The sequence below is a fragment of the Choloepus didactylus genome, chromosome 23, assembly GCF_015220235.1.
Source record: "Choloepus didactylus isolate mChoDid1 chromosome 23, mChoDid1.pri, whole genome shotgun sequence".
NCBI lineage: Eukaryota > Metazoa > Chordata > Mammalia > Pilosa > Megalonychidae > Choloepus > Choloepus didactylus.
Genome location: NC_051329.1, coordinates 15,178,373 through 15,204,636, shown reverse-complemented (window position 1 = coordinate 15,204,636; position 26,264 = coordinate 15,178,373). Strand labels below are relative to the sequence as shown.

Here is a 26,264-nt window from a genome sequence, read left to right as displayed (position 1 = left end):
GGTTAAATTAAAGCCCTTATACTTAGATACTCACCGATTTAAAGAGAAATAATAAATAAAGTTACAATATACTTATTGCCATGAGTGCAAAGTGACAGGGAAAGCAGTGTTTAAGTTAATGCTTGAAGGTTACATAGGAATCAGATTTCAAAGTCTCATTCTCACTTTAAAATAAAATGTATCTGATTAGCAGATATTATATATCATTATTATTAACAGGTACGGTACTTAGAAGATGGTGATATCATAATGGCCTCGAAGAGTGGATTTGGCTTGCAGTGTGCAAAGACTGATGTCAGTGAGAAGTGGGGGAAGGGACATTGGTTTGAGCCTGGAATGAGCATTGGTTAAGCAAGAAGAATGAATTAGATGGACTTCGGGGGATAATGAACAGACCATTGGTCTGCATTCCAGTGGTGGGTAGAGATAGATAGAGTTAGGGAGATTTTTGGCCTGGCTTAAGACTTTGGTCTTCAAACTGTTCTGATAATGTGTTCCTCTGGAGGCCTCTTGAGCATAGAACTGGCCTGGTAGAAGTGAGTGCAATTTTTTATCAGTCTGATACACTGGAAGCAGAAGTGCTATTTGATAACTTTTGTTGTATTGAAAAAATGAAGACCTGAATTCAGGTAGTGGCTGCATGAAGAAAAAGGATGTGGCAATGTGAAAAAAAGCTTTGGAGGAAGAAATGAGAAGTTTCCTTGTTGTTGATCCAAGCACTGGAGATCCTTTATGAACTCTGCTATCTCCCTAAAGCCAAGAATTGCCTAATATTTGTTATAATATCTTGAGAGTTAGGATGGGTACTTTGGGTGGTGATGGTGGTGGGAACAAAGTATGATTACAGATTGAAGAAGGAGACGGGGAAAAGATAGAAAAGAAAAAAGGCAAGCAGTAGGGAGTGGCCTAGTACTATTTACAGCTACCATCCCTAGTGATTGCTTATCTCTGCTCTGATCCCTTGTCGTTATTCTCTGTCTATATTATGATTGACTATTGGACTAGATAAAAAAATTTAAGTTTTTGTGATGAATTTTTAGCAATGTTGCAAGTAACATTCTACATAAGTAATATGCAGAGGACAGTTGGACATTGTTAACCTGATTTTGATTCCTCTGAAATGAATATTTCTACTCTCCTCTGAAAAGTGAACAGTTTACCTTAGAATAATTTACTGATTTATCTTACTGGTAACTGGAATTGGGAGGCTTTTGGCCAAGTTTTCATCTCAGATATCTTTGAATTAATTTTACTTTTCAACACTATAACACCATTTATAACAAATAAATAAAAGGCATTCTGTTACTCAGAATCCTTTTTATTTTTGCTTTGCTTTATTATATTAAAATCTGAATATTTTATTTTAACACCAGTTCATTTGAGTTCTTAAAGATAATCTTGCCTAGTAAGGGACTTCACTCATTTTGAATAACAGAATCAAAGAGAAACCTTCTTGTGTATTTCAGTAATTTTATGAGATAAGGTTATTTTTTTGTGTGTGTGTGAAGATGAACAGTCGCTATGGAAACTGGTAGAGCAGATATATGGTTTGTCATGGTAAAAAATAAAATAATATTATCTTTGGAAGGATTCTGGTCATCTCTTTTAGCTCCCTGCCTCGAAACAGAAAGATATAACCAGACAGATTGCCAGTTACTGCTGGAAACACCACCCTAATGTAATCATCGTGTCCAGTGAAACTTCTAATGACCTGGGAGGGAACAATTGCTTCAGGTCTGTAGGCTATGCTTTGATGGCACAGTCTACTGTCAACAGATCCATGTGGGGAAAAAAAAAAGACTCAATCATCACTTGCTTTCTCATGCCTGATAAGCTTGTAATCATCTCTTTGTTTCACCATTTGCTGGTATTTCTGTAAGTTTACCCAGTGAGCACAGTGTGAGGTGGTATCTTTCCTTTATTTTTATGTATCAGTATAATGAGAAATATTTGACTACTGGCTTACTTATACACAAATGTGTTACTCTTTTGTAATAATAATAATACCAGTCTGTTCTTAGGCTGTGTCACCTGCACTGCGCTCATCAAAAATGCCTACAGCTGGGACAGAAGACCGACCTCTTGGGAAAGATGGAAGAACTGCTGTTCCTTACCCGCCAAGTAAGGGGAGGAAACTGATGGAGATTTGACTCGCTGCCTAGATCTTACACATAATAGTTCTCATATTCACTGTTGCTTCATCTGAGATTCCTCTCCTCTTTATTTTCTTTTGACAAAATTCTATCCATGAACTAAAACTTGTATAAGTTGGTATTCCTGAGATGACAAGCAGCTTCTCATACACAGAGACCATCTTAATTTGTTTTCCTTTTCCTTTGTTTTCAAATTAAGAATTAACTTTTATTGTTTAAAATATGGAAAAACATGTGTTTCATTTATGTTCTCTTGATAGAATAAATGCTGTACAAGTGATTTTCAGGGAGATATTCCATGATGAGAGCTTGTGTAAAATATTTCAGTCTTCATAAATTTAATTCACACAAGCTTAATAAACAGTTTTCAGTGGACTTTTTCAAATTCATATTGAAGTTTTTGTTTCCTTCTGGGATCAAGTAGATTTATTATGCATGCTGATACGAAACAAACATCTTTTCTTCTGGTATGTTCTTTACCCTAAGAAACTGCATTATTTTACAAGAGAAAAGAAAGTCATAGTAGCTTATGTGGACATTCTGAAGCAGAAACATAATTCCATTGGAAATCATGCTTTAATACCTTCTCATTAACTTCAACTGGTAATGAGAACAAATTGACGGGGAAAACTACCATGTCATAGGGATGAGTCAAAAAGTTTTATGAACCTATAAATGTAGTGCTGATTTACTCATATAGAAGTGTGAAGTATACAGAGATTGGATTTTGACAGCTTTAGTGGATCCATAACTTTTTAAAAATTTGCAAAGCTTTCTCATGCATGACACGTATGAAAATGAATAATGATAGCCAGCCAGTTGCTATAGTTTTTTTTAATTAAACATTTTTCTTTTCTTATTACTCTGCACTGCAGAATTTTACAAACATGGAACTCACAGATTAAAAGAAACTGTATATTAGAATGGATACAAATAGAATAGGTCAGATGAGGGAAATTTTTCCCTTTTCTTGATTTTTTTAATCCTTTGCCCTTTTTGACATTAAAGGGATAAGTAGCATTGTTAAAATGTCTGGTAACTTGACTAAGATTATTCACTCACCAACCAACCTGCTAGTTAGTGTCATTGCTCAGTAAAGTAGTACGGTGTACTCTCTCCTTTCTCTCATTTTATTCAAAATGGAATTGTTTCAAAGAAAAGCTACTCAAAATTTTATGACAGAGTATAGGTTATAAAAATTAATGAATACAGCACAGATATATTAGTACCAGGAAAATCCAGATATTACAAGAGTCAAGAGTATCTTAATTGTTGCAAAGTGTGTGCAAGTGTGTGTAAATATGTGTTTAGTGGGTGTGTTGGCACATACCACAAAGTATCTCCTCTCAAGTAATGACAGTGAAAATACCCTGGCAAGATGTTTTCATTTCTGCCATAGCTCTATTGGACATTGAGGTAGGAAGAAAGCTGTAATGTAAAATGTAATTTCTAGAATAGCACTGTCCAATAGAAATGTGAGATCACATGTGATTTTAATTTTCTAATAGCCACATTAAAAAAATGAAGGAAACAGGTGAAATTAATTTTAACAGTATATTTTGTTTAACCTAATGGATCAAAAATATTACTGTTTCTACATGTAATCAGTATAAAAATTGTTGAGATATTTTCCATTATTTTTTGGCACTAAGGCTTTGAAATATGGTGTGTATTTTATACATGCAGCACATCTTCAATATGGACAAGCATTTGTGATATGCAGTAAGGAAGGAGGCAACAAACTAACAACTAGGTTTTGTTTAGCATTAATCTAGGTACTAGTAAGGTATAGTAAAGTAATAAAAACAGAAGTGTTTTCATTTTCTTAAATTTGTTATTAGCCAGTTGCTTATGAATTTTTATCTTCAGGATCATAGAATTTTTACCTTTGAATCAACTTGAAGTTTGAGTCCTTGAGGGGGCAAAGTGAAAGAGTTGGATTTTTGAGTTTGCTTTGTTTATTTATTCTACAAGAGCAATTATTATTTGCAAGGAACTCTGGGGTGGGGAGAATACTGAGAAATCACTGATGGTGCTTATTTTGGAGTGCTTCAGTCCTATACGTGAACTTCTTTTGAGATGTAGGGTAGGAAATGGTTGGTATCCTTAATGAGTTCCAGCTGAAGAGCAGTGGCTATTGACGTATAGAGCAGGTGTAAGTAAGTGGAACATTGTGGGCAAGCCAGCTCAACTGCTCTCCACTCTGGGAGCTGTCTGTCCCTCACTTTAGACATTTTCTAGGAAGAAAACTGCACGGGCAAACCATGTTTTTCTTTTTTGGAAGACCAAAATATTTCTCTGTGTTTTCTGAATCTTCTTTCTGCCTTAATTACTTTGAGTCCAGTTCCCTTTGATCATTGCAAAACTTGTTTAGGGTCATCTCTTTTTAGAAATTCCCTGTAAATTAGCAGTATTTCCATCTTTGTCCATTTAAACCACAGCTAGGAGGTGGGGGGCGGGGCATGACTCAATGCTGATCCCATCACATACTGACTGTTTAGATATGTGTGGGAAATATTCACTTCTGTGCGTATTGTGCACAAAAAACAGGTAGATACTATTTATATTGAAGCTGTAGAGGTTAGGAATATATGGTAATAAGAGTGATGGAGACCATTTTTTAAAGTGAATATCAAGGTGGAATCTCATTTTATCCATGCATTTTTTTGTGTGTGTGCTCTGTTTTAACTTTGATAAAAATGATTAGGATGGCTGAGGCTTTGAACATTGAGGTATATGACTGTCTTAGGTAGCATCAAAGAATTTAAGTTTTCCAAAGTAGAAAATGCCTGTATTACATTCTTGGAGGGCATTTAAAAACTAATGAAAGGGAACTGTTTTTTGGTAAAATTTTGTACCACAACCAAAAAACTTGTAAGTGAAATAAAGGCTATGTTTAAGCTCATGGTCATTTTAACTCTGGAGAATTTATATAATAATCTGTTTCTTTCCCAAAGATCTACATGGGTGATTAGGAACTATCATGCAATGTGTATTTGAAAATTTCATAAAGCAGAAGTATAGTTAAAAAAATTATAATTTAATTTTATATTAAAATTGACTAGTAGCTGTTATTTGGCTTGGGGAAATAGGAAGAGGCTTAAGGTTAAAGGTGATAGCTGTATCTCAAGTGTAATCTAAGTGTATGTCAGCATCTTCAGTTTTGTTTTAAAGAAAACTTAATGATCTGGTTGCTGCTACATTTGAAGACCTGTTTTTCCACCTCAGAAATTTATCAATTATTTAGTGTCTCACACGGTTCTATTGTAGTTCCATGTTTTGCTTGGCTTGACTCATATCTCTAGTTCTACAAATTATTAAGTTGCTTAAAGGTAGAATACTCTCATAGCAAGAAAGTACCTTCCTTAAAGATCAACTAGGGGTTTTTAAGGAGTTTGTTTGTAAGCAGCAGGTACCATTTTGCCTAATAAAATCTTATGCAGAATCCAGTTATAGAAAATAAATAGAAGTGGAGCTGCTATGATGGAAATAGAAGTTGGGATCTGGAACTCTGACTACTCGGGCTCTCTCTCCCCTGCTTTACAGATGGGCACCTCAGGCCAGGATAGGGTAAATGATTTAGCATGCTGTAATTGCTTAGCCGGGAAGCATGGTAAAGGTCATCGAATCCAGAGGTTCTCACCTTTTTTCTGCCTTCATAGGCTGAGGTGGATGGAAGTTCTTTCCTCTACTCCCACAAAAAAAAAAAAAAAAAAAAAAAGAAAAGAAAAGAAAGCCCATTGATAATCACACATGTAGTAAGCCTTCTCTTTTAGATGAAGGAACTGAGACCCCACGGGAGGAAGTGGGCTGATCATAGCAGGTCTGGGACAGGGGCATCTGGATGGTAAACCCCAGCTTGCTGCTCCTTCCTTGTACCAGCTCTGCTTTAAACTTTGTTCCAGGGCAGAGCATGGCACAGTTATTCTTTATTAGTTTGGTTCAGTGCTAGAAGTTAGAGCTTTGTCTATTCAGTGGTTACTATTCTGCTGTTCAGATGTTGAAGTTGCTAGAAAGAACAATATGATGGGAAGTTGGGACATGGAATGGGATTCCAAACAACTGACTAAACTTGTGGCTCTAAAATTGTGAATACATTTGCTGCACAGGTCACCACCTAGTGGCCACATATTATAACCACAACTTGCCTTTTGCTACATATATCCTTCCTTTAAAAATCAGTGTCTTAAAGAGCAACTGTTAATGGTGTTTATCCCAGGTATACTAAAGTGATTAAAAAAAAAATGTTGAGAATCAATGTTCTAACCATTTTTTAAAGGATAAGCTTTCTTTTCATTTGATTTTCAATAAATTGCCTTTTGGTTCTAGGTAGGATTATTAATCCTAAATATAAGTTTGAATTTAATGTCATTCCGGAAAGAGAATATGGGGCGGTTTCCCCAAAAGAGAAGCTGTGAATATAGGGGGTTTGTCAAACTAGCTTAGCAACCTTACTACATAAAAAACACTATTCTGGTTCCAAGCGGTTCTTGTGGTTTGTAATATATATGCCAGATGTTATCATTCATGGATTTTCAATGTAATATTTGCTATATAATTCTGAAATATTTTATACATACTTTTAAGCAGGGATAGAACTTTTAATAAAGTGGTCACTGCATTTCATCACTCCCAGTTTCTACTTAGTTCATCTCCTTAAACTACCAAACCAGATGTTGGAAGAAAAATGTTATGTAGATTTTGTTCACTTAATTAATGTGAAAACAAATCATAAGGCAACAAGAGGATAATGTCAAAGTTCCAGAGAAGGATAAATTTCTGCTAATGGCCCTCTTCTTAGAGACTTCCATTGTTTATATTCTATTATGTAGCCGATGTGACCAAAGAGCATTATTTTTGGTGACAAATAGAGTGCCTGGCTGTAAATTGGGATTTTTAAAAAGTCCAAGCTTTTAAAAGAAATGGTATTTTATTTTTATTTTATAGCAGTTGCAGACCTTCAAAGGATGTTCCCCACGCCTCCATCATTGGAGCAGCACCCTGCCTTTTCTCCCGTGATGAATTATAAAGATGGAATCAGTTCAGAGACAGTGACAGCATTAGGCATGATGGAGAGCCCTATGGTCAGTATGGTTTCAACACAGCTCACGGAGTTCAAAATGGAAGTGGAAGATGGATTAGGAAGTCCCAAACCAGAGGAAATAAAGGTAATTGCCAGTACACTAACTTTCCCAAGGCAAGGTGATTTCCAAGTGGATTCATAAACATCTTCTTTAAAATGGTATTATGCATATGCCATATATATGCACGTTTCTGAGGATACTTTGAATTTTGGATCGTGATGCACATCACTTGGTATTTTAATGATTGTGTATTTTTTATTAATTAAAATTTTTGGAATTTATATTTTTCTATTGATTAGATAAGAGAAATATTGAATTATAATCATGTTTGTTATTTTTATGATAGCATTGTTTATCTGTGGTGTGTCCTAAGTAGTTTACCAGTGTTAACGCCAACCTCACTTTGTTGTCACAGGACTTTTCATATGTGCACAAAGTTCCAACCTTTCAACCTTTTGTGGGCTCCTCAATGTTTGCTCCACTGAAGATGTTGCCGAGCCAGTGCCTGCTACCTCTGAAGATACCTGATGCCTGTCTGTTTCGGCCTTCGTGGGCAATTCCTCCTAAAATTGAACAGCTGCCCATGCCACCTTCAGCCACTTTCATTAGAGATGGCTACAAGTATGCACGGGGATTGTGTCATTACTACCCATATTTAATGTGATTTTTAACTTATCTAAATATTTTAAATGACGACAGTAGCATAACATATGAACTTTCCTTTATTGGCAGTTCATGTTTTTGTGCACATTATTTTGTGTTGAAAATGTGCATTTTTCCTAAACTGTATTTCATTTACTTCTATAGAGAACCAAGCATTTGTGTTCATGCAGTGCAAAATCTGTGTCTTCCACAGAATTTAGCACTTGATTGGAGCTGGTATATAGGTGCTACCTTGATTAGGGAGGGGGCGGTAGAAAATACATTGTTTTATGTAAACGGATGATTTCAAATGTGTTTCTTCAAAGCACTTTAAAATGAAGTATTATTAATATAGATATTTCTCTGTTTACTGAACCCATGTCAAATAAGAAAGCAGCAACAAATGGTGATAGGGTTTGAGGGAAGGAAAAAAAGGTTTTCATGGTAGCTTGAACGCATTTCATAATGTCCAAAATTGTAGTACTTATATCAACCATGTAGAATCAATTTCCCGTATGATTCATAATTTCCTAATAAAAGTAGTTTAAATGGTATAAAACAAATGGCCACAAATTTAAATTTTTCTTGGTGGCAGGTAAACAGTATTTGTGAGTGAAATGGACGGGGTAAAAGCATAGCTGATACTTGGCATCATTGTGGGGGACAGTAGGAGTACATGGAATCTTTGATGAATTGTAGAGGTTGTGCCCCATGTAAAGGGACATTTGCTATTCAGTTGTGGTGAAGTGTGGTTGTGTAGGAGAATGGGTTCACTGTAATCATATCTTTCTGTTTTTGAGGGAGGTTGGAAATCTGGGTTTTTACATAAATTTTTCCTTTTTAAATGTTGGAAGTTAATTGAAAGTTAAACTTCAGGAGCAAGTAAGACGAATATGTGGTCCAGATGTAATCTGTGGGCTACATGTTTGTAATCTCTTACAAAACATTCTTGATGCAATCAATGCGTATCAGAAAGACAAACTGACAGAAAAGTGGTATAAAAGCATCCTAGACTTGGGAAGGTACAGCTAGTGATACAGGACTCAAATTCTTGCCTTGTTTGTTTGTTTGTTTGTTTATTCCATGTATAGCATTTTACCTGAGTCTTCCCTTCTTTAAAATGGACATAATCTTCCCACACAGGACTTGTGACAGGCTCCAAAAACTGTACTGTGGAAGTATTAAACCCCAGCAATATGAAAGAGTATGCTCACTAGCACTCTGGATGTGAGTGCCTGAGTTGTTTTCTGCTGCTCTGGTCCAGTTGTACTTTAGCTTTATAAGTAGGTCCTGGTACTGCACAACTGGAGCATCCAGCACCCAAGTGGTTCACACACTCAGTTGCAGATGAATGATGCAGCAGCTTCAGGAACCCATTTGACAGTTTTATCTCTTACATATACAGGCTCTTCAAGATTCCCATGCAACCTTTTGCTGCATAATGGTTTAAATAATTTAGATCATTGTTTAGATTTCTTGAATCTATCATTTGCCATCCCAAAGATTCTTTGTATTCTAGACCAGCTCTGTCCAGTGGAACTTTCTGTGATGAAAAGGAAGTGTTTGATACCTGAATCATCCAGTAATGTAGCTACTTGTGTCATTGCCATTGAGCACTTGAACTGTGGCTAATGAGACTGAGACTGAATTTTTAATTTAAATTCATTTGAATGGAAATAGCCCATGTGGCTAGTGGCTACCGTATTGAACAGTGTGGGATCCTCCTGCTGTGGTCTCCATCACCCTGGACTTCCCCTTTGTCACACTAAGCACTCCAAAGTCACTTGCTTAATAACTGCCATCATTGATTAGGGGATAAAATTTCTTTTTCCTTTTCGCTCATGAATACCCAAGATCTAGAGCTGGGAATTGAATGGGAAAAATCTTTATACAAGATAAACCATTCTTACTATCTAGGGCACAATTTAATTATTTAGGTTTTCAGTTAGTAGTCATAGTTCCTCTTCTGATGTGACCTGCCTATTAATTTTAGGGTTTTGTTGAACAGGAAATTTGAAAGGAGTCCAATTAGAGTAATTATTGCACACTTTTTATTTCGGTCTCTGTGAGAGCAGTGATTACCAATCAAGGTTTCTGGTTTATTATTATTATTATTATTTTACCCATACTCAAAGATACCACTGTGTCTCAGATTTAAAACTTCTTTACAGTCCCTTACATGGATCTTTGGGCCAATAGTTTAGACATAGCTAATTATAAATTATAAGAAAATTATTTGAAGAATCATCTCTTTCAAATTACAAATGAATAGACTGTGGTCCACTGGAGAAGCATCAGTTTAAGCACAATAATAATATATCAGAATATTTTTAAAAAATCATTATTTTGATACCTTCTAAGTGGAAAGAACGGGCTCATATGCTGTTGTATAGGTACATCTAAGAAGGTATATCAAGAAAACTTTTTGCAGTAATAAAACAGAATATTGCAAACACTGTTTAGTTTTGTGTTTGGCTATTTCAAAAAGAAGTCACCACCTATGAGAAAATGGATAACACAGCCCAGTATGTCTCTGAACTAGAAATAATTGTAATATGGATAATGATTTAAAAAAAAAAATAAAACTGAACTAGAAGTGCCTACCGCCCCACAGGAATCTGCTACATGCTGGAAACTATGATATAGTATGTGTTCTTCTTTGCAACCACCTATTTAATACTAAGGCCTTTTAGTGGCATATGTAGTATTGTATGTATTATAGTGTGTTACCGGCTAATGGGTTACTAAAATAGAATTCCCTTATGCTCTCATGGTCACTCACTATAAAAATGCAACATAGATGGGACTGCATTTTGAAAATTGGAAAAATGATAAATTTTCCTGTGTATTTGATTGTAACTTCTTTAGAATCATGTATAGATTATAGCCTCAGAGAACATGTACACTGGAAGATTTTCAGTTTCAAAACATGATAAAAATGTAATCGCAAATTAGATGGAAATTTAATCCTAGGATCCTTTAGCTAATTTAGTACCTGATCTCATGTATTGAAGTTCCACTTAGAAGTTACAGCTTTTAAAAATTTATTGACTGAAAATATAATGCAACACGTTTTCTTGTAAAGATAGTAAAAGTTCCCTCAAAAGGTTCAGATGCCGATTGCTTCAATGTGGAATAAGTAGAAAGAAAGTGCTGTATTGAGTTATTCTTCATACAGTGCTTCTCTATACAGTGCTCTGAACTCCTGATTTTGGTTTCGTTTTTGAAAAGAGAAAATTGAATATATTAAGTGATACATAAATGATAGGCAATGAACAGTACGTGGTTGGGTTAATGACATATAATGATGTATGTATTCTGGCATCTGTGAAATGCCTCCCTCCCTCACTTGGTGCCTTTCTGTTTGTTGCAGTAATGTGCCTAGTGTCGGGAGCCTAGCAGATCCAGACTATCTGAACACTCCACAGATGAACACACCAGTGACACTGAACAGTGCTGCTCCAGCCAGCAATGGTGGGGCAGGAGTCTTGCCATCTCCAGCAACCCCTCGCTTCTCTGTCCCCACACCACGGACTCCCAGGACCCCCAGAACTCCCAGAGGTGGGGGCACAGCCAGTGGTCAAGGATCTGTTAAATATGACAGCACCGATCAGGGGTCACCAGCCTCTACCCCCTCAACCACACGGCCCCTTAACTCTGTGGAGCCAGCCACCATGCAGCCAATTCCTGAAGCTCACAGTCTCTATGTCACCTTGATTCTCTCAGATTCTGTGATGAATATCTTTAAAGACAGAAACTTTGACAGCTGTTGCATCTGTGCCTGCAACATGAATATCAAAGGGGCAGATGTCGGGCTTTACATCCCCGATTCTTCCAATGAGGATCAGTACCGCTGTACGTGTGGGTTTAGTGCGATTATGAATCGCAAACTTGGCTACAATTCAGGACTCTTCCTTGAAGATGAGTTGGATATTTTTGGGAAGAATTCTGACATTGGTCAGGCTGCAGAGAGGCGCTTAATGATGTGTCAGACCACCTTCCTTCCTCAGATGGAGGGAGCCCGAAAATCCCAGGAGCCACCAATAAGCCTTCTCCTTCTCCTCCAGAATCAGCATACACAACCTTTTGCTTCCCTGAGTTTCCTGGACTACATTTCCTGTAACAGTCGCCAAACTCTGCCCTGTGTAAGCTGGAGTTATGACCGGGTGCAAGCAGATAATAATGATTACTGGACAGAATGCTTTAATGCGTTGGAGCAGGGCCGGCAGTATGTGGATAATCCCACTGGTGGAAAAGTGGATGAAGCTCTGGTCAGAAGTGCCACTGTGCATTCCTGGCCTCATAGCAACGGTAGGTTTCCCAGAACACAAATTTACTTTGAAAGTTATCTTTCCCCTAAACTAGGGAAATGTTTCATATTGAAACACATTTGGAGAAGAGTAGTTATTTTCTGAAAACTTCCTCATTGGCAAATCTGTATTGAAAACTTACGCTTGTTAAGTACCAAAGTTGTCAAGAGTATACAAACTGATAATTTGTACACTTTTGCATTTTAAGTCCACCCATTCAAGATCATTTTCCCATGATAACTCTTCCATGAAACTTTTTACCCACCAACAGAGTATTCTCTCCTTTGTCTGGTTTCCCAGTACATTGTATCTCTCATAACAGTGATCACATTTTACTATGTATTGTGGTTACTGGGGCCCATCAGTTGCTCAACTATTATGGAAAGGTTCATTTGACAGCATTTTTGGAGTTGAGTTCTAAGAGTGCCAAGCAACTTGTTTTTCCCCTCTTTTCTTCATTGAGTGTCTCTTCTGTGATGCATCTTGGGGGATACAGTGGTGACTGATAGGGACAAGGTACCTGCCCTCATAGACTTTCTAATCTAGTCTGGAAAATTATTTCATCAAGTAATTGCACAAAATAAGCATATTATTACAAACCATTTTAAGTGATGAAAACATGGGTAGGGGAAAACTGCCCTCGTCTGGAGGTTAGGGATGATTTCCTTGACGAAGCAGTAACATTTGCTCTGAGATATCAATGATGTGTTTTGATTTAGGGATATGTTTCAGAATCTCTTAAGAACTCTTAAGCATACCATATTTCAGGTTTAGTTGATACATAAATCTTAGATTTCCATCCATGCCCACTTTCCTAATCAACCAGAAAAGTAAGAGTGAGGAACCCAGCTGTATAGATTCATGGCAGATCACCTAAAACTCTTAGCTCTTTCCTCAGGCCTATTTGAGAATATGTTAAGCATTATGCACACTCTCCCATGGGGAAAAATACATATTCATGTATATGTGCAGTTTTACATAGAGTCTCAAGGGGTTTTCAAATTCCAGGTTGAGAACCCACCCCCAGGATGACTGCTAGTTGAAGAAATATTTGTTCTTAAACATCAAAACCCTATCTTTCTCAATGGACAGATGACTTTCAGTCTTGTAGTTGCTTCTGCCATGTTTCCAGGTGCCTCTGGCTGCATTGTAGGTTATCTTTCTCTCTCTCCATTTTGTATTTTGTGAAAATATTTTACATTAAAAGCATTTTCTCCTAAGTTTTAAAAAAACTTCTATTTAAGCTACTTGCTCCCCACTCATCCTATAATCAAAACATCAGCATTTGTAAATGAAAGTAATAGAATTTCAATACAGAAATTTTTGCAGTTCTCTTTTCTTATGAAAACCTTGGGAACAGGTTTATATGAGATTTTTTCAAGTCAGACTTAGCCATCTTTCTACTTGTAAGCAATGCTACAGTTAAACTCTTTTATATAAATTGAACTAGTTTTCCTTTTATTATTTTCAATTATAAATTTGAAATTATTTTTTCTAATTTAGAAATACATCTTTACTCTTGACTCTTGAGCACTGTAGCATCTATAACAGTCAACAGCATCTCTTTCATGAACCATAACTGAATTAATATGGAAAAATGATGGGAAGAAAAGAGGAAAGTGCTAATCGCCCTCCATGATTTCTGTTCCTTTTCATTTCTGTTCTAGTGTTGGACATCAGCATGCTCTCCTCCCAAGATGTGGTCCGTATGCTGTTGTCCCTGCAGCCCTTTCTCCAAGATGCCATCCAAAAGAAGCGCACGGGCAGGACCTGGGAAAATATCCAGCATGTACAGGGACCACTCACCTGGCAGCAGTTCCACAAAATGGCAGGACGTGGAACCTATGGTAGAGTGTTTTTCTCTGTTTGATTCCTCCTGACTTTATTGATTGTTGAAGAACAGGTCTGGCTGTCAAATCCTTGCTTCACTGACAAAATGGAATTGTTTTCTTTATGACTGTTTTATCTTATTATCTCTTACTATCAGTTTTGGAGTCAGGTTTTCTAAACACCTTTGGAATAATCAGGGTCAATGAGGACAGATTTATTAGATTCTCCTCATCTTCCTGGTCCTCCTTGCATTTTCATCTGGGAATGACTTCTGAACTGGTTCTGTCTGCTTCTTTGTACTCGGAATCATAATGCTTTTCCTAAAGGAAATTAAGTAGTATTGTCCAGAAAGGTAATGTTAACTCATTCTTAGTTTCCTCTCTGATCTTACTGAATTTTTATGAGCATGTTCTGACTCATTCAATTAAGGTTCTTTATCAGGGACCATTTAATTAGATGACTTCAAAAATGCTTTTAAGAGAATCATGCAGATGTACAAATGTAATTTCTGTGGCCAGAATTAAGACTTATGTCCCAGGAACTTCTAAATTGACTAGGTTGCAGGAAACTGACACTGAAGCACCCTCCTAAATTACAATGTTGTTTTTAGGTTCAGAAGAATCACCTGAGCCATTGCCTATCCCCACTCTGCTGGTAGGCTATGACAAGGACTTCCTCACCATCTCACCATTCTCCTTGCCATTTTGGGAGAGGCTCTTGTTGGACCCGTATGGGGGCCACCGTGATGTTGCCTATATTGTGGTGTGTCCAGAAAATGAGGCCTTGCTCGAAGGAGCCAAAACTTTCTTCAGGGACTTGAGCGCCGTATATGAGGTGAGAAAGATATCATGAGAATTGTTTTTATGACATAAATTCTCTCATTGTTTGTAGTTATGACAGACCCTTGGATACAGTAATTCCTGAGCAGCTCCAGGTTTTCTAACTCAGAAAACTTGTGTAAGCAATTTTAAAAGCCTAGCCATTCCCTTAAATGAAGCTTTCAAAATATAAGTTACAGAACTTACAAGGATGCCAGATCTTTTCAGATGATGCAGGCACTCTTTTTTTTTTTTCCTTATTGATTTTATTATGGTTATTCATTTAGCAGTAATTTATACCTGCTCAAAGAAGAGTGTGCACTAGAAAATTTTTTAGGGTCTTGGTAAGCTTTCACTTCATTGACTCTAAAAAGGGGTAAAAATATGGGCTTTCCTACTGGTAAACAGGTAGTTAGGTAGCTCACCTTTTGCTGGTACATTATATTAATTCTCTGCTGTAAGCACCCTTTCAGTGTCCTCCAAATTAGTAACAATCTCATTGCCCTAAAACAACCATTTTTTTTTTTTTTAAATGACCAGTTCACTCCCTGCTTCAGCAAACCTCTGCTATTGGTGATCTCCAAATGCCTGTAACAATGAAAAAGATGGCCCATAAAATTTTAATGTTATCATACGAGAAAACATTATGAGGGATTACTTAGGAGGTTTTAGTGGATATACGTCTTAGCCTTGGTAGGCAAGAATTTGCTTAATTCTTTATTTGACCATTAGCAAACAGGTAGTGCTCAGAAATCTCTCCTTGTTTAGGAGGAATTGGCTTGGGTGGAAAAAAAAATACATTTCTTTTGCTGCTTAGTGAAGGTTCTGGAGAGAAAGAAAGCAGTTTCAAGGTAATTACCAGATAGGGCCAACTTACAACGTTGGTTCGATTGCCTATGGTAAGATTGAAAGAAAAAGGAGAATGTTCCTTTGTTTATGGTAAAGAATCTCCCTTGCTAAGCTTATGCACTGAATTATGGAATGGCTTCTGCTATAAATAATGATCTCATTTGTGATATTAGATGTGTAGGCTTGGGCAGCACAAACCCATCTGCAAAGTGCTCCGAGATGGGATCATGCGTGTGGGAAAGACCGTGGCACAGAAGCTGACAGATGAGCTTGTGAGTGAATGGTTCAACCATCCTTGGAGTGGTGAGGAGAATGACAATCATTCCAGACTCAAACTTTATGCTCAAGTTTGCCGCCATCACCTAGGTAAATGGAGATTTATTAGTCAGAATAGAATTTGAGAAGTAAAATAGCAAACTGCTTTCTCCCCCTAGCTGTTGGGGATGCAACATTATATGCTTCTTTTGTCTCAAGTATGAGCATTCCATTACTGTATTTTGGTCCAATTTTTGTGTTTGAGGTAAATACTGATTATTATGTGGAAATACACTATTTATAAACTATTTAAAGTTGTTTAAAGAAATCCCATCTAATTTACTTTTCCTTTTAAAAACTTAACAGCATGACATATTATTAACTGCCAGATTTCCAACAGAATCTTTGAAGTTTGTAAAGCTGTATACGCATCGTACCATATATACCATGTGCCATCACGCCCTGTGTACGGTATTCCAGGATAACTTTAGAATATATGTGGCCTCTCGTTTTTCAATGAAGGCATATGGGAGCAATCCAAAAGGAGAATGTCACAAATGATTAATTCTCTCTTCCTCTTCAAATAAGACTCCTATCTTGAATTTATAATACATAGTTCCATGTTCATTCTCATTTTTGCAGAATAAGTATATTGTTCAAATGTGGAGCTAACATTATGGGTGTCATAATCAGAGTATTGGAACCTTAGTGTATAATATTTTTTAAAGTGACCATTCTAAATTTTGGATTCAGTCTGACACTTTGCATGTACTCTTTCAGCACCTTATTTAGCCACTCTGCAGCTCGATAGCAGCTTATTGATACCACCTAAGTACCAGACCCCACCAGCAACAGCACAGGGACAAGCTACACCTGGGAATGCTGGGCCTTTAGCTTCAAATTCAGGATCAGCAGCTCCTGCAGTTGGCAGTGCATTTAATCCCACCTCTAGCAGTAGTACTATGAACCCTGCCACAAGTAGTTCTGCATCTGGTTCTTCTGTGCCACCGGTCTCCTCATCTTCCTCTGCTGCTGGTATTAACCAGATAAGCACTACCTCTTCTTCAGGATTCAGTGGTAGTGTTGGAGGGCAGAACCCCAGCACTGGGGGCAGCTCTACAGACAGAACACAAGGCAACACGGGCTGTGGTGGAGACCCTGAGCCTGGGCAGAGCTCCTCTCAGCCCTCGCAGGATGGACAAGAAAGGTACGCTACTCGCCGAGTGAAACGAATCGTTTCAGCTTGGGCTCCTTTTGTACTGCAGTCCTTTCTCTCCCCTTGACCTCATTAGTCTATAAATCCTGTAAAGTACTCTATTTCTCTTCTTCCCAAAAGAAATTTACAGCTTTCAGTCTGTAGCTGCAGTCTTAAGATTTGAGACCTTTTGAGTATGAGAACTTGTATCATAAGATACCCTCAGAAAAGAAAGAGGAGGGTAAAAAAGAAATGTCCCTTTCTAGAAGAGTATATTGTCATTTTCCATCTGTCCTTGGTGCTCCCTGGCTTGATTACTTTCATTCTGGTAATTAATATGATGCATGTCAATGTTATACTTAATCTGTAATCATTGTTCAGGGAGCCAATGTGCTCTAGTAATGATTTATTTGAATAATTTATTTTGTGCATCTCACAAGTGACTCTCTCTCTAGCATTACAGAGAGAGAGAGAATAGGAATTCCCACAGAGCCTGACTCTGCAGATAGCCAAGCCTATCCTCCAGCTGTTGTCATCTACATGGTGGACCCATTCACTTACACTGCAGAGGAAGACTCCACTTCCGGAAACTTTTGGCTCTTGAGCTTGATGCGCTGCTACACAGAGATGCTGGATAATTTACCTGAGCATATGAGAAACTCTTTCATTCTCCAGGTAACTTTATTCTTTACTTTTTGTTGTTGTTTTTGTTAAAAAAAATTGGAAGTACAGAAAAGTATAAAAGAAGAAAATTCATAATCCTGCCTTCTAGATTCAGTCATCATTGCCATTTTGATAATTCCTAGCCTTATGTTTTCTTACACAGTTGAGATATTTTCAATATAATTTTTAGTCTCTTTTTAACCTAATGTTATTCATGAATACTTTTCCATATTATTTATAATTCTCAAAAACAACATTTTTTAGGACTGCATATTTTCCATAATTAACCATTCCTGCATAGTTAGATATTTTGGTTGTTTTCACTTTTTCACTATTATGAGGAAAGCTGTAGTAAGCATCTTTCCATATAATTTTCTTTCACTTTTCAGATCATTTCTTAAAATGGATGCTTAGGCATAGATATGGACAAATGTTGCCAAATTCCTTTCTTTCCAAAACGGTTCTACTTATTTACATTCGTTTTCTACAGTGAAGGAGCATGCCTGTTTCATTGCACCCTTCCCAGCTTTAAAGGGTCATACTTTAAAAAAATTTTTAGGGTTTTTTTAAATGCAATTTTATTGAGATATATTCACACAACATACAATCCTTCAAAGTGTATCAGTTGTTCATAGTATCATCATACAGTTGTGTATTCATCACCACAATCTTTGAACATTTTCATTACTCCAAAAAATAAAAATTAAAATAAAAAATAACATACAAAACATTCCATTCCCTTCATCTCCCCACTGTTGATTTACTTTTGTTAACACTCATACATTTTTTTTAACTTTATCAAAAAATTAAAAAACAAACAATAAAAGAAACATTTCAAACAAAACCAAAACAAAGGAATAAGAAAAAACAAATAACCTAAAATAACTACATTGCTTCCAACATGTTCCTACCATACCCCAAGAAAATTAACAAACCATAACTGAACAAAGGCATAAGAAAAACAAATATCTAAAATAACTACATTGCTTCCAACATGTTCCTATCTGTTCAGGATTTAATAGAAGAAAAATGATGTCTTGGGTTTAGGGATTTTGTTTTAAAATGTCACTTTAACTAAAGCTATCTTGTTAGAATTAAAAGATCTAAATCAAAGTTATCAGAACTGGCTGTTAATAGATAATTTTCATTTATTTGAAGTTGTTGTCACAAATGTTTAAACAGTAGCTCCAGAGATGCCATGTGCACTTTGTGTATACATTGTAAAAATTAGAAACATAGTAAAATGTAAGTTCTTAAAAATTTGGGCCATGGCAACAATAAATTAAGAATTCATCCCTCAAAAGGGAACAGGGTAATTTTCTGAGTGACAGTATACCTTGACCAATGTAATACACCTTTCATAAATTTCTGGTGTACATTATGTTACTTGAAGGCAGTAGGATTCACTTACATTATTTTGATATTTATGTATTTTAACTCTAAGGTTACTTTCCCCCATTAAAGAAAAGAATTCATGCCATTTCATTTTCCAGCTTTCTTTTTGGCATATTAGACTCAATTTCTAGTTTTGTTTGCATTTTTCTTTCTGTAGATTGTGCCTTGCCAGTACATGCTGCAGACAATGAAGGATGAACAAGTGTTTTATATTCAGTACTTGAAGTCCATGGCATTTTCAGTGTACTGCCAGTGCAGGCGACCTCTGCCTACACAGATTCACATTAAATCCCTCACAGGGTTTGGGCCTGCAGCCAGCATTGAGATGACCCTCAAGAACCCTGAGGTGGGTATTAGCAGTATTTGAATGTTACTGAATATTAGAATATTAGGTGGGTATTCTGAGGTGGGTAGAAACTTGCAAAAGGAGGGCTTTTATATTAACAATGCAAACAAGTGAGTGTTTTATTTAACCCAGAGACTGGTTAGTTGGTTGGTCGTCTTCTTTTAGGTAAGAGTTGGTACATTTCCTTAATTTTTAAATGAAAATAAAGAAGAGAATTTTCTGAACTTTCAAAATTTTTTGAGAAGTTAGATAAGCAAGCCCTTGCTGTTTCTTGATGTAGAACCTAAGGCAACAATATGCTTGCCACTTTTAAATATTAATGTTTGTCTCTCCTAAATTTATTTTGTTATTTTTTTAAACTTCTTACATTTATTAACTTTCTGCCTTCTCATCTGTTTTACATCCTGATGCTGTAGTTGCACGTGTCTTTACTCTGCATTTTCTGATGAACTCTCTTACAAGGAGTAGCTTTCTCTAGTCTGCATCTCAGTACCTCTGTATACAAATGAATGCTTTTTTCTATATTTTTTCCCCATCTTGGTAACCTTAAACCTAATTCCCATGGATACATACTGGTAATTTTGAAACATCAAAGCAAAATAAAAAATTTAAAAGTTGAACACTTTCTTTGCTTTACTAATCACCCCATCCTGAAGATATATGTATAAGGCAATGTTTAGAATTTTCAAAGCCTTCAAAAATCGGTTCCCACAACTTTATTGCATGAAAGATTACCCAGTAAACAAAGCCACCAAATACCTCTTCACCATAAGAGAGCTTCTTAAAAAGAACAACTGCAGATTTTAGATGGTAATGAAAGTTTTTCCAGGAACTCTGTGAAATGGTTATCCCTTTGTAAATAAAAGCTTAGAAGTGAAAAATGACGTAAATAGTGAATAATGCTTTTATTGTTTCTTGGTTCAGGTCAGCTTGATCCCAAGAGAGAAAGCCACTTTGCTTAGCTTATGATCCACATTCACTCTGAGGATTATATCAAATGACTGTCTTTGGCAGTTTGGGGTTAATTTATCCTTTGAGTGTGAATTTTTCACTTTTGTGAGCAGTTCATTTATTTTTTGCATTAGGCTTTTCTAGAATTTAAAAAATAAATTTGTCTCTATCTGTTTCTTATCTCCAGAAATTATAAATTATTGCCTTTCTTTATAAACTTAGAATCCTTCAATTCATTACCTCTTTGTAGTGATTTTGCAATTCAGATGCAGCCATTCCTTCATACTTTGATAAGAAGTGATCACAATTTCAAATGATAACTATTAGTATTCTCCATTTTCATAGCAGAGATTAAAGGATGACTACCTACTATTGGGATATTCCAAGGCATCATATAACATTTTAAAAATTATAATATACCGGTAGAACACCCTCAGGAATTCAAGAGATAAAGTGAGGCTTACAGTGAATTAAAGGGCAGAAGGACTTTGAATAATAAGCTTTTTTATCCTTTTGCTTTGAACAGGAAGAGAGAAACGTATCATTTTACTTTATTAAAAACAAAAGAACCAAATGTTATAGGCTGAGGTTTATAATTTTTTTTACCTCAGTTAAGGTAATGGTTAGTTGATAAAAGTTGCTGCTTCTTCATTCTTCAGTGAAAACCTTGTGCTTTCATTCAATAAATATAGCTGAGCACCCGCTGTGTGCCAGGTGCTGTTCTAGGAGCTGAAGATGCCATGGGGAACTGCCTTGTCCTCACTTCTGTGACATTCTGGTTCTCTGGGTAACATACTATCTCATGCGAGCAGACTATCACATAAGAAAGAATGTGTTTTAATATTTATCATAAAAGTTTTTAGAAGAAATCCTATAGCTAGCATCAAATTTTTTTTTCATAGAGCATCTAGTATCTCAAAAATGGTTTTGGAAATTGTTTTACCTTGTGATTTATCACAGGCTATTTATTGCCTCTGAGATATTTAACATTTAACCTTTTGTTTTATGCAAAACTTTTTAGGAAACATTAACTGGACTCTTTTAATAACAGTTTTATTGAGATATAATTCACATAACATGAAATTCACCCTTTTAAAATGGTACAGTTGTTTTTTTAGTATATTCAGAGTTGAAACCACATTGAGGTACCACTACATACCCACCAGAATGTCTAAAATGGTGAAAATGTGGAGCAATCAGAACTTTCATACATTGCTGGTGGACGTGTAAATTGATACAATCCCTTTGGAAAAGTGTTTGGCATTATCTGCTGAAGTTGAACAAGCACATATCCTAGGACTGAACAAAATGTGTGTGTGTAGCCATCACTGCTATCTAATTTTAAAATATTTTCATAAACCAAGAAAATAAGCCTGTACCTATTAATCACTCCTTGTCCTCCCCTCACTGCAGACCCTGGCAAGCACTAATCTACCTTCTGTCTCTTTGGAGTTGCCTATTCTGGACATTTCATATAAAAGGAATCATAGAATTTGTGACCTTTTTTACTGAGTTCTTTCATGTAGCATCATGTTTTTAAGGTTCACCCATGTTGTCACTTGTCTCAGTACTTTACCCCTTTTATGGCTGAATAGTATTCTATGGGAAGGGTATACCACAATTTATTCATTCATCTGTTGGTGGACATTTGGGTTTCCACTTTTTACCTATTATGGATAATGCTGCTGGGAATATTTGTATGCAAGTCTTTTGCATGGACATACGTTTTCAGTATTGCTGGGCTATACAGAGAGTGAATGGATTTAGTAATTAGCTTTGTGACTTTGAGCAAGTCGTTGTATATGTGCAAGGTCTCTCTTAGATTTAAAATTCTGTAATTCTGTTATTACTATGCCTCATGCCATCAAATGCAGGGGTCAGCAACTATGGCTATGGGCTAAATCCTTCCCAGTCTGTACATGTATGACCAAATAGCCAAGACTGATAATTATGTTTTTAAAGAGAGAAGAACATGTGAAAGATCCACAAAGCCTAAAGTATTTATTTTCTGGCCCTTTACATAAAGTTTACCAACCTCCGCTGTATTTTATTAAATATTTACATGTGTGTGATAGCTGTAAACAAAGATGACAAACTTTATCCCAGTTTAACAAGCCAGAATATTTGTAACAGCTAATGTTCTTATTTCTCAAATTACATACACATGCATAAATATAACATACATACTGAAAACTATCCAATATAGGTGTACTTCTTGATGAATTTTCACACTAAGTAAAAATTTACTGTAATTGGCACAAGAAACAAAAACCTGGCCAGCACCCAGAAGCCCTCTTAATGTCCTTACCAGTTACTCTAAAGGTTATTGCTATTCTGACTTCTAACAATGGAGTTCTGCTTGCTTCTGAACTTTATATATGTTGAGTCATATAGTTTTTACTCTTTTGTGTCTCACTTCTTTCACTTGTGATTCATCTGTTTTGTTGCTTGTAGTTTTAGTTTGTTCATTCCCTGCTGTTTGATATTCCGATTATGTGACTAAAACAATTTATTATCTATTTTATTATTGATGGGTATTTATACTTACTTTCAGTGTGGCACTATTATGATTAATAATGTTGTAAACATTCTTATACCTGTCTTAGGTAAGTACATATATATGTGCATGCACACATATATTTTTTTCAGTCCCAGGATATGTGCTTGTTCAACTTCAGCAGATAATGCCAAACACTTTTCTAAAGGGATTGTATCAATTTACACGTCCACCAGCAATGTATGAAAGTTCTGATTGCTCCATGTTTTCACCATTTTAGACATTCTGGTGGGTGTGTAGTGGTACCTCAATGTGGTTTCAATTTCCATTTCCTAATGACTAATGAAGTTGTGCTAATTTACTTTCTAAAGTAGTAATTTCTTTTAATAAGGAATTTTTGGCTTGATTGGGATCTCTAGCTTATATCATTGAAACGATGTTTTTGTTATCTTGTTACCGTTATTATTTATTTCTATATATGTGTGTCTATACTATTGGTAGGAGAGGGAAGGAAACTATCTATTTTCATTACTTCCTATTGGTTTCACTCAGTGCTGTTGTGGGTTTTGTTGTAAACATTAAGTTCAATGGCTGTGTGTTGATACAGATTTTGATTTTGATTTTGATTTCAGCGGCCCAGCCCAATCCAGCTTTACTCCCCTCCCTTTATTTTGGCCCCAATCAAAGACAAGCAGACAGAGCTGGGAGAGACATTTGGTGAGGCGAGCCAGAAATACAATGTGCTCTTTGTGGGCTATTGTCTGTCTCATGACCAGCGCTGGCTTTTGGCTTCCTGTACTGACCTCCATGGGGAATTATTAGAGACCTGCATTGTAAATATTGCTTTACCAAACAGGTGAGGGTCCTTGATGTTTATGGGGCTTGTAAATTGATGCTGTGTCTTTCCTTGGCTATTAATCTTTCCAGTTTGCCTATCTAAATGCAGTGGATACAATGTGGGTGGGTTCTTTGGAATTTTTTTGATTTTGTCTTATTAAATGATAACTTTGATTCATTTGGGACCACTTCCTCATTTCTTTCTTTTTGAGATCACGGAGGAGTAAAGTATCTGCACGTAAAATTGGACTGCAGAAGTTATGGGAATGGTGCATAGGGATTGTCCAAATGACATCTCTACCCTGGAGAGTTGTAATTGGGCGACTTGGGCGTCTTGGCCATGGAGAACTTAAAGGTGAGAAATTTTGAAGCAGTCTGTACAGGAAGTAAAAGAAAAGGAATGAGATCATGTCATTAATTTGAGCTATGGGAGAAAATGAAAAGTGGTAGTAAGAAAAAAAGCAGATTATATATTCTGGTTCTTTTATATGTACAGGATAAAACAGTAGTTTTCAAATTTTTCTTTAGCAACAAAACCATATTTTCAAGTAAAATATTAATTACTGAACCCCAATATAGAAAACAGAAAAAAAGTATTTTCAGCCTTCAGTTTATTTCAAGCTGTTTTTTTTTTTTTTTTTTGTGGTTGATGAGAATGTTTCTGTATTTCTGTTTTGTTTGGTGGTTTAATAGCAAGATAATCCTGATTCACAAGGATGACTGGTTTTTATAGGAACAGTCTTTATTTGCCTTGCCCCTGTCTGGTATTCTTCAGTTTGGGAACTTGAGAGAGAAGGTTAAGTTGAATCCCTGGCAATATATACCAACTGCTTATATTCCTTATAAACATAACGGACAGTTAAGAAGAGCTGAAAGTAACTGTAACATAACACAATTGAACATCAGCAGCTGCAGGCCTGGCCTGGCATCGAGCCCACCTCATTGACTATTCTGGTATAGCTACTTGTACAGTTTTACATGAGCAATATGAACAGGCCTAGGTTTTTTTTAAAGCCTTATTAATTAATAGATCATTTATAAGATGTTCAGTATATGCATAAAATGGCAGAAGTTTTTTCCTGAGGTCTGTAGAAAACAAGGCTTGTGTCACAAATTAGCTTGGTGGTTTCTACTGTACAGATATGTTAGAACAGGGTCAACAGACTTTCTCTCTAAAGGGTCAGATTATAGTAACTGTGTTTGGCTTTGGGGGCCGACAGTTACTGTCCCAACTATTCAACTCTAATGTCAAAGCAACCTTGGCCAATGCCTACATGAACGGACATGGCTGTGTTCCAGTAAAACTTTATTACAGAAACAGCTTGCTGACCTATATTAGAGTGTGCAAATTATTTCTATACATGAAATTTATATCAGGTATACAGATATACCTTATGTTGTGGTAAATACCTAAATAAGTTAATTTTTAGGGTTTAATGGCAGTTTATACAAATGCTAGATAATACATATTTTACAAATGTTGTCTTAGGCATCTGTGTGCACAAAATTTTTTTAATAAGAAATAGTACTGTAGACCAATAGAAAATATCACCCTTTTCAGTTTTTTAAGAATATCATACTTATAATGAGTCTAGAATCAGTAGCCTAATGGTCTAATACGTTAGGGAATTCATCATCTCATTTCTATCAGAATTCCTAAGCTTTCTCCCTGTTCTGCTTTTTAGTCAATCTTATTTCTTAAAGACTTTGGGCCATTCTTAACCCTTGGGAAAAGTTATAATATAATAGAAGAGAGCAGGGGATAAAAATGTAGTTCAGTAGTCTAGTTGGTATTTTGGAAAATTATGAAGGGGTGCTTCTTAAAAGGGGCACACTTTTCCTCCTCATCTCTTAGAGAAGATGAATGTAAATATGATCTGAGGAAACCATCAAAAGACTGAGAGAAAATGTAGTTTAAGGAAAAAAAAAACATGGAGCAAGAGCCTGGCGTACAGGAAATTTGTTCGCTAATCTACCTCTCCTTGTTTGGGGATCTGAGGTCTATGCCATATGCATTTCTTTAGGGTGGTATCAGATATGAGCTCTTAGATTTCAGAGTCAGCTTTGTGAATTTCTGTTATCTCCAGAGTGGGTCGTGGTGAAGTATTCACACTGCCCTTTTCCTCCTCATGTGGTTTGAAATACAGAACATCTATGTGATTATCTATGGTTTTTAAACATACGTCCTTTTACTTGCTCTTTAATAGAGAAACAGTTTGTTTGAAAAGCTATGTGGAAGTAAAGAAGCTTACAGTAAGTAGGCATTTCATCAGTGGGACAAGACATGAAAACAGTGCTTGCTGCAGGAGTATTATATACTATGTGTTTGTCAGGAAGAGTAAAAGAAAGGCCAGAGTAACTTACCCCCTCATCAGTTCTCCAGTTACACGTAGTGCTTTTGTTTGGATATGATAACCAAAATTGGAAAGAAAAATTTTG

At 36.2% G+C, this 26,264-nt stretch overlaps 1 protein-coding gene across 4 annotated transcripts in view; it reads left to right on the top strand.

Moving 5' to 3' along the window:
* MED13L (mediator complex subunit 13L) overlaps positions 1–26,264 on the top strand; it is a 358,048-nt gene that overhangs the window by 318,962 nt on the left and 12,822 nt on the right. For 3 of the 4 annotated variants that reach the window (XM_037816607.1, XM_037816610.1, XM_037816609.1), the window contains 12 exons: positions 2,022–2,121; positions 7,101–7,321; positions 7,653–7,858; positions 11,253–12,190; positions 13,857–14,036; positions 14,630–14,853; positions 15,860–16,052; positions 16,722–17,148; positions 17,592–17,811; positions 19,352–19,540; positions 23,621–23,844; positions 24,038–24,180. In XM_037816607.1, coding sequence (XP_037672535.1) covers positions 2,022–2,121; positions 7,101–7,321; positions 7,653–7,858; positions 11,253–12,190; positions 13,857–14,036; positions 14,630–14,853; positions 15,860–16,052; positions 16,722–17,148; positions 17,592–17,811; positions 19,352–19,540; positions 23,621–23,844; positions 24,038–24,180 — 3,265 coding nt within the window. The remainder of the gene's footprint in view (positions 1–2,021; positions 2,122–7,100; positions 7,322–7,652; positions 7,859–11,252; positions 12,191–13,856; positions 14,037–14,629; positions 14,854–15,859; positions 16,053–16,721; positions 17,149–17,591; positions 17,812–19,351; positions 19,541–23,620; positions 23,845–24,037; positions 24,181–26,264) is intronic. The other variant, XM_037816608.1, reaches the window with a different exon arrangement.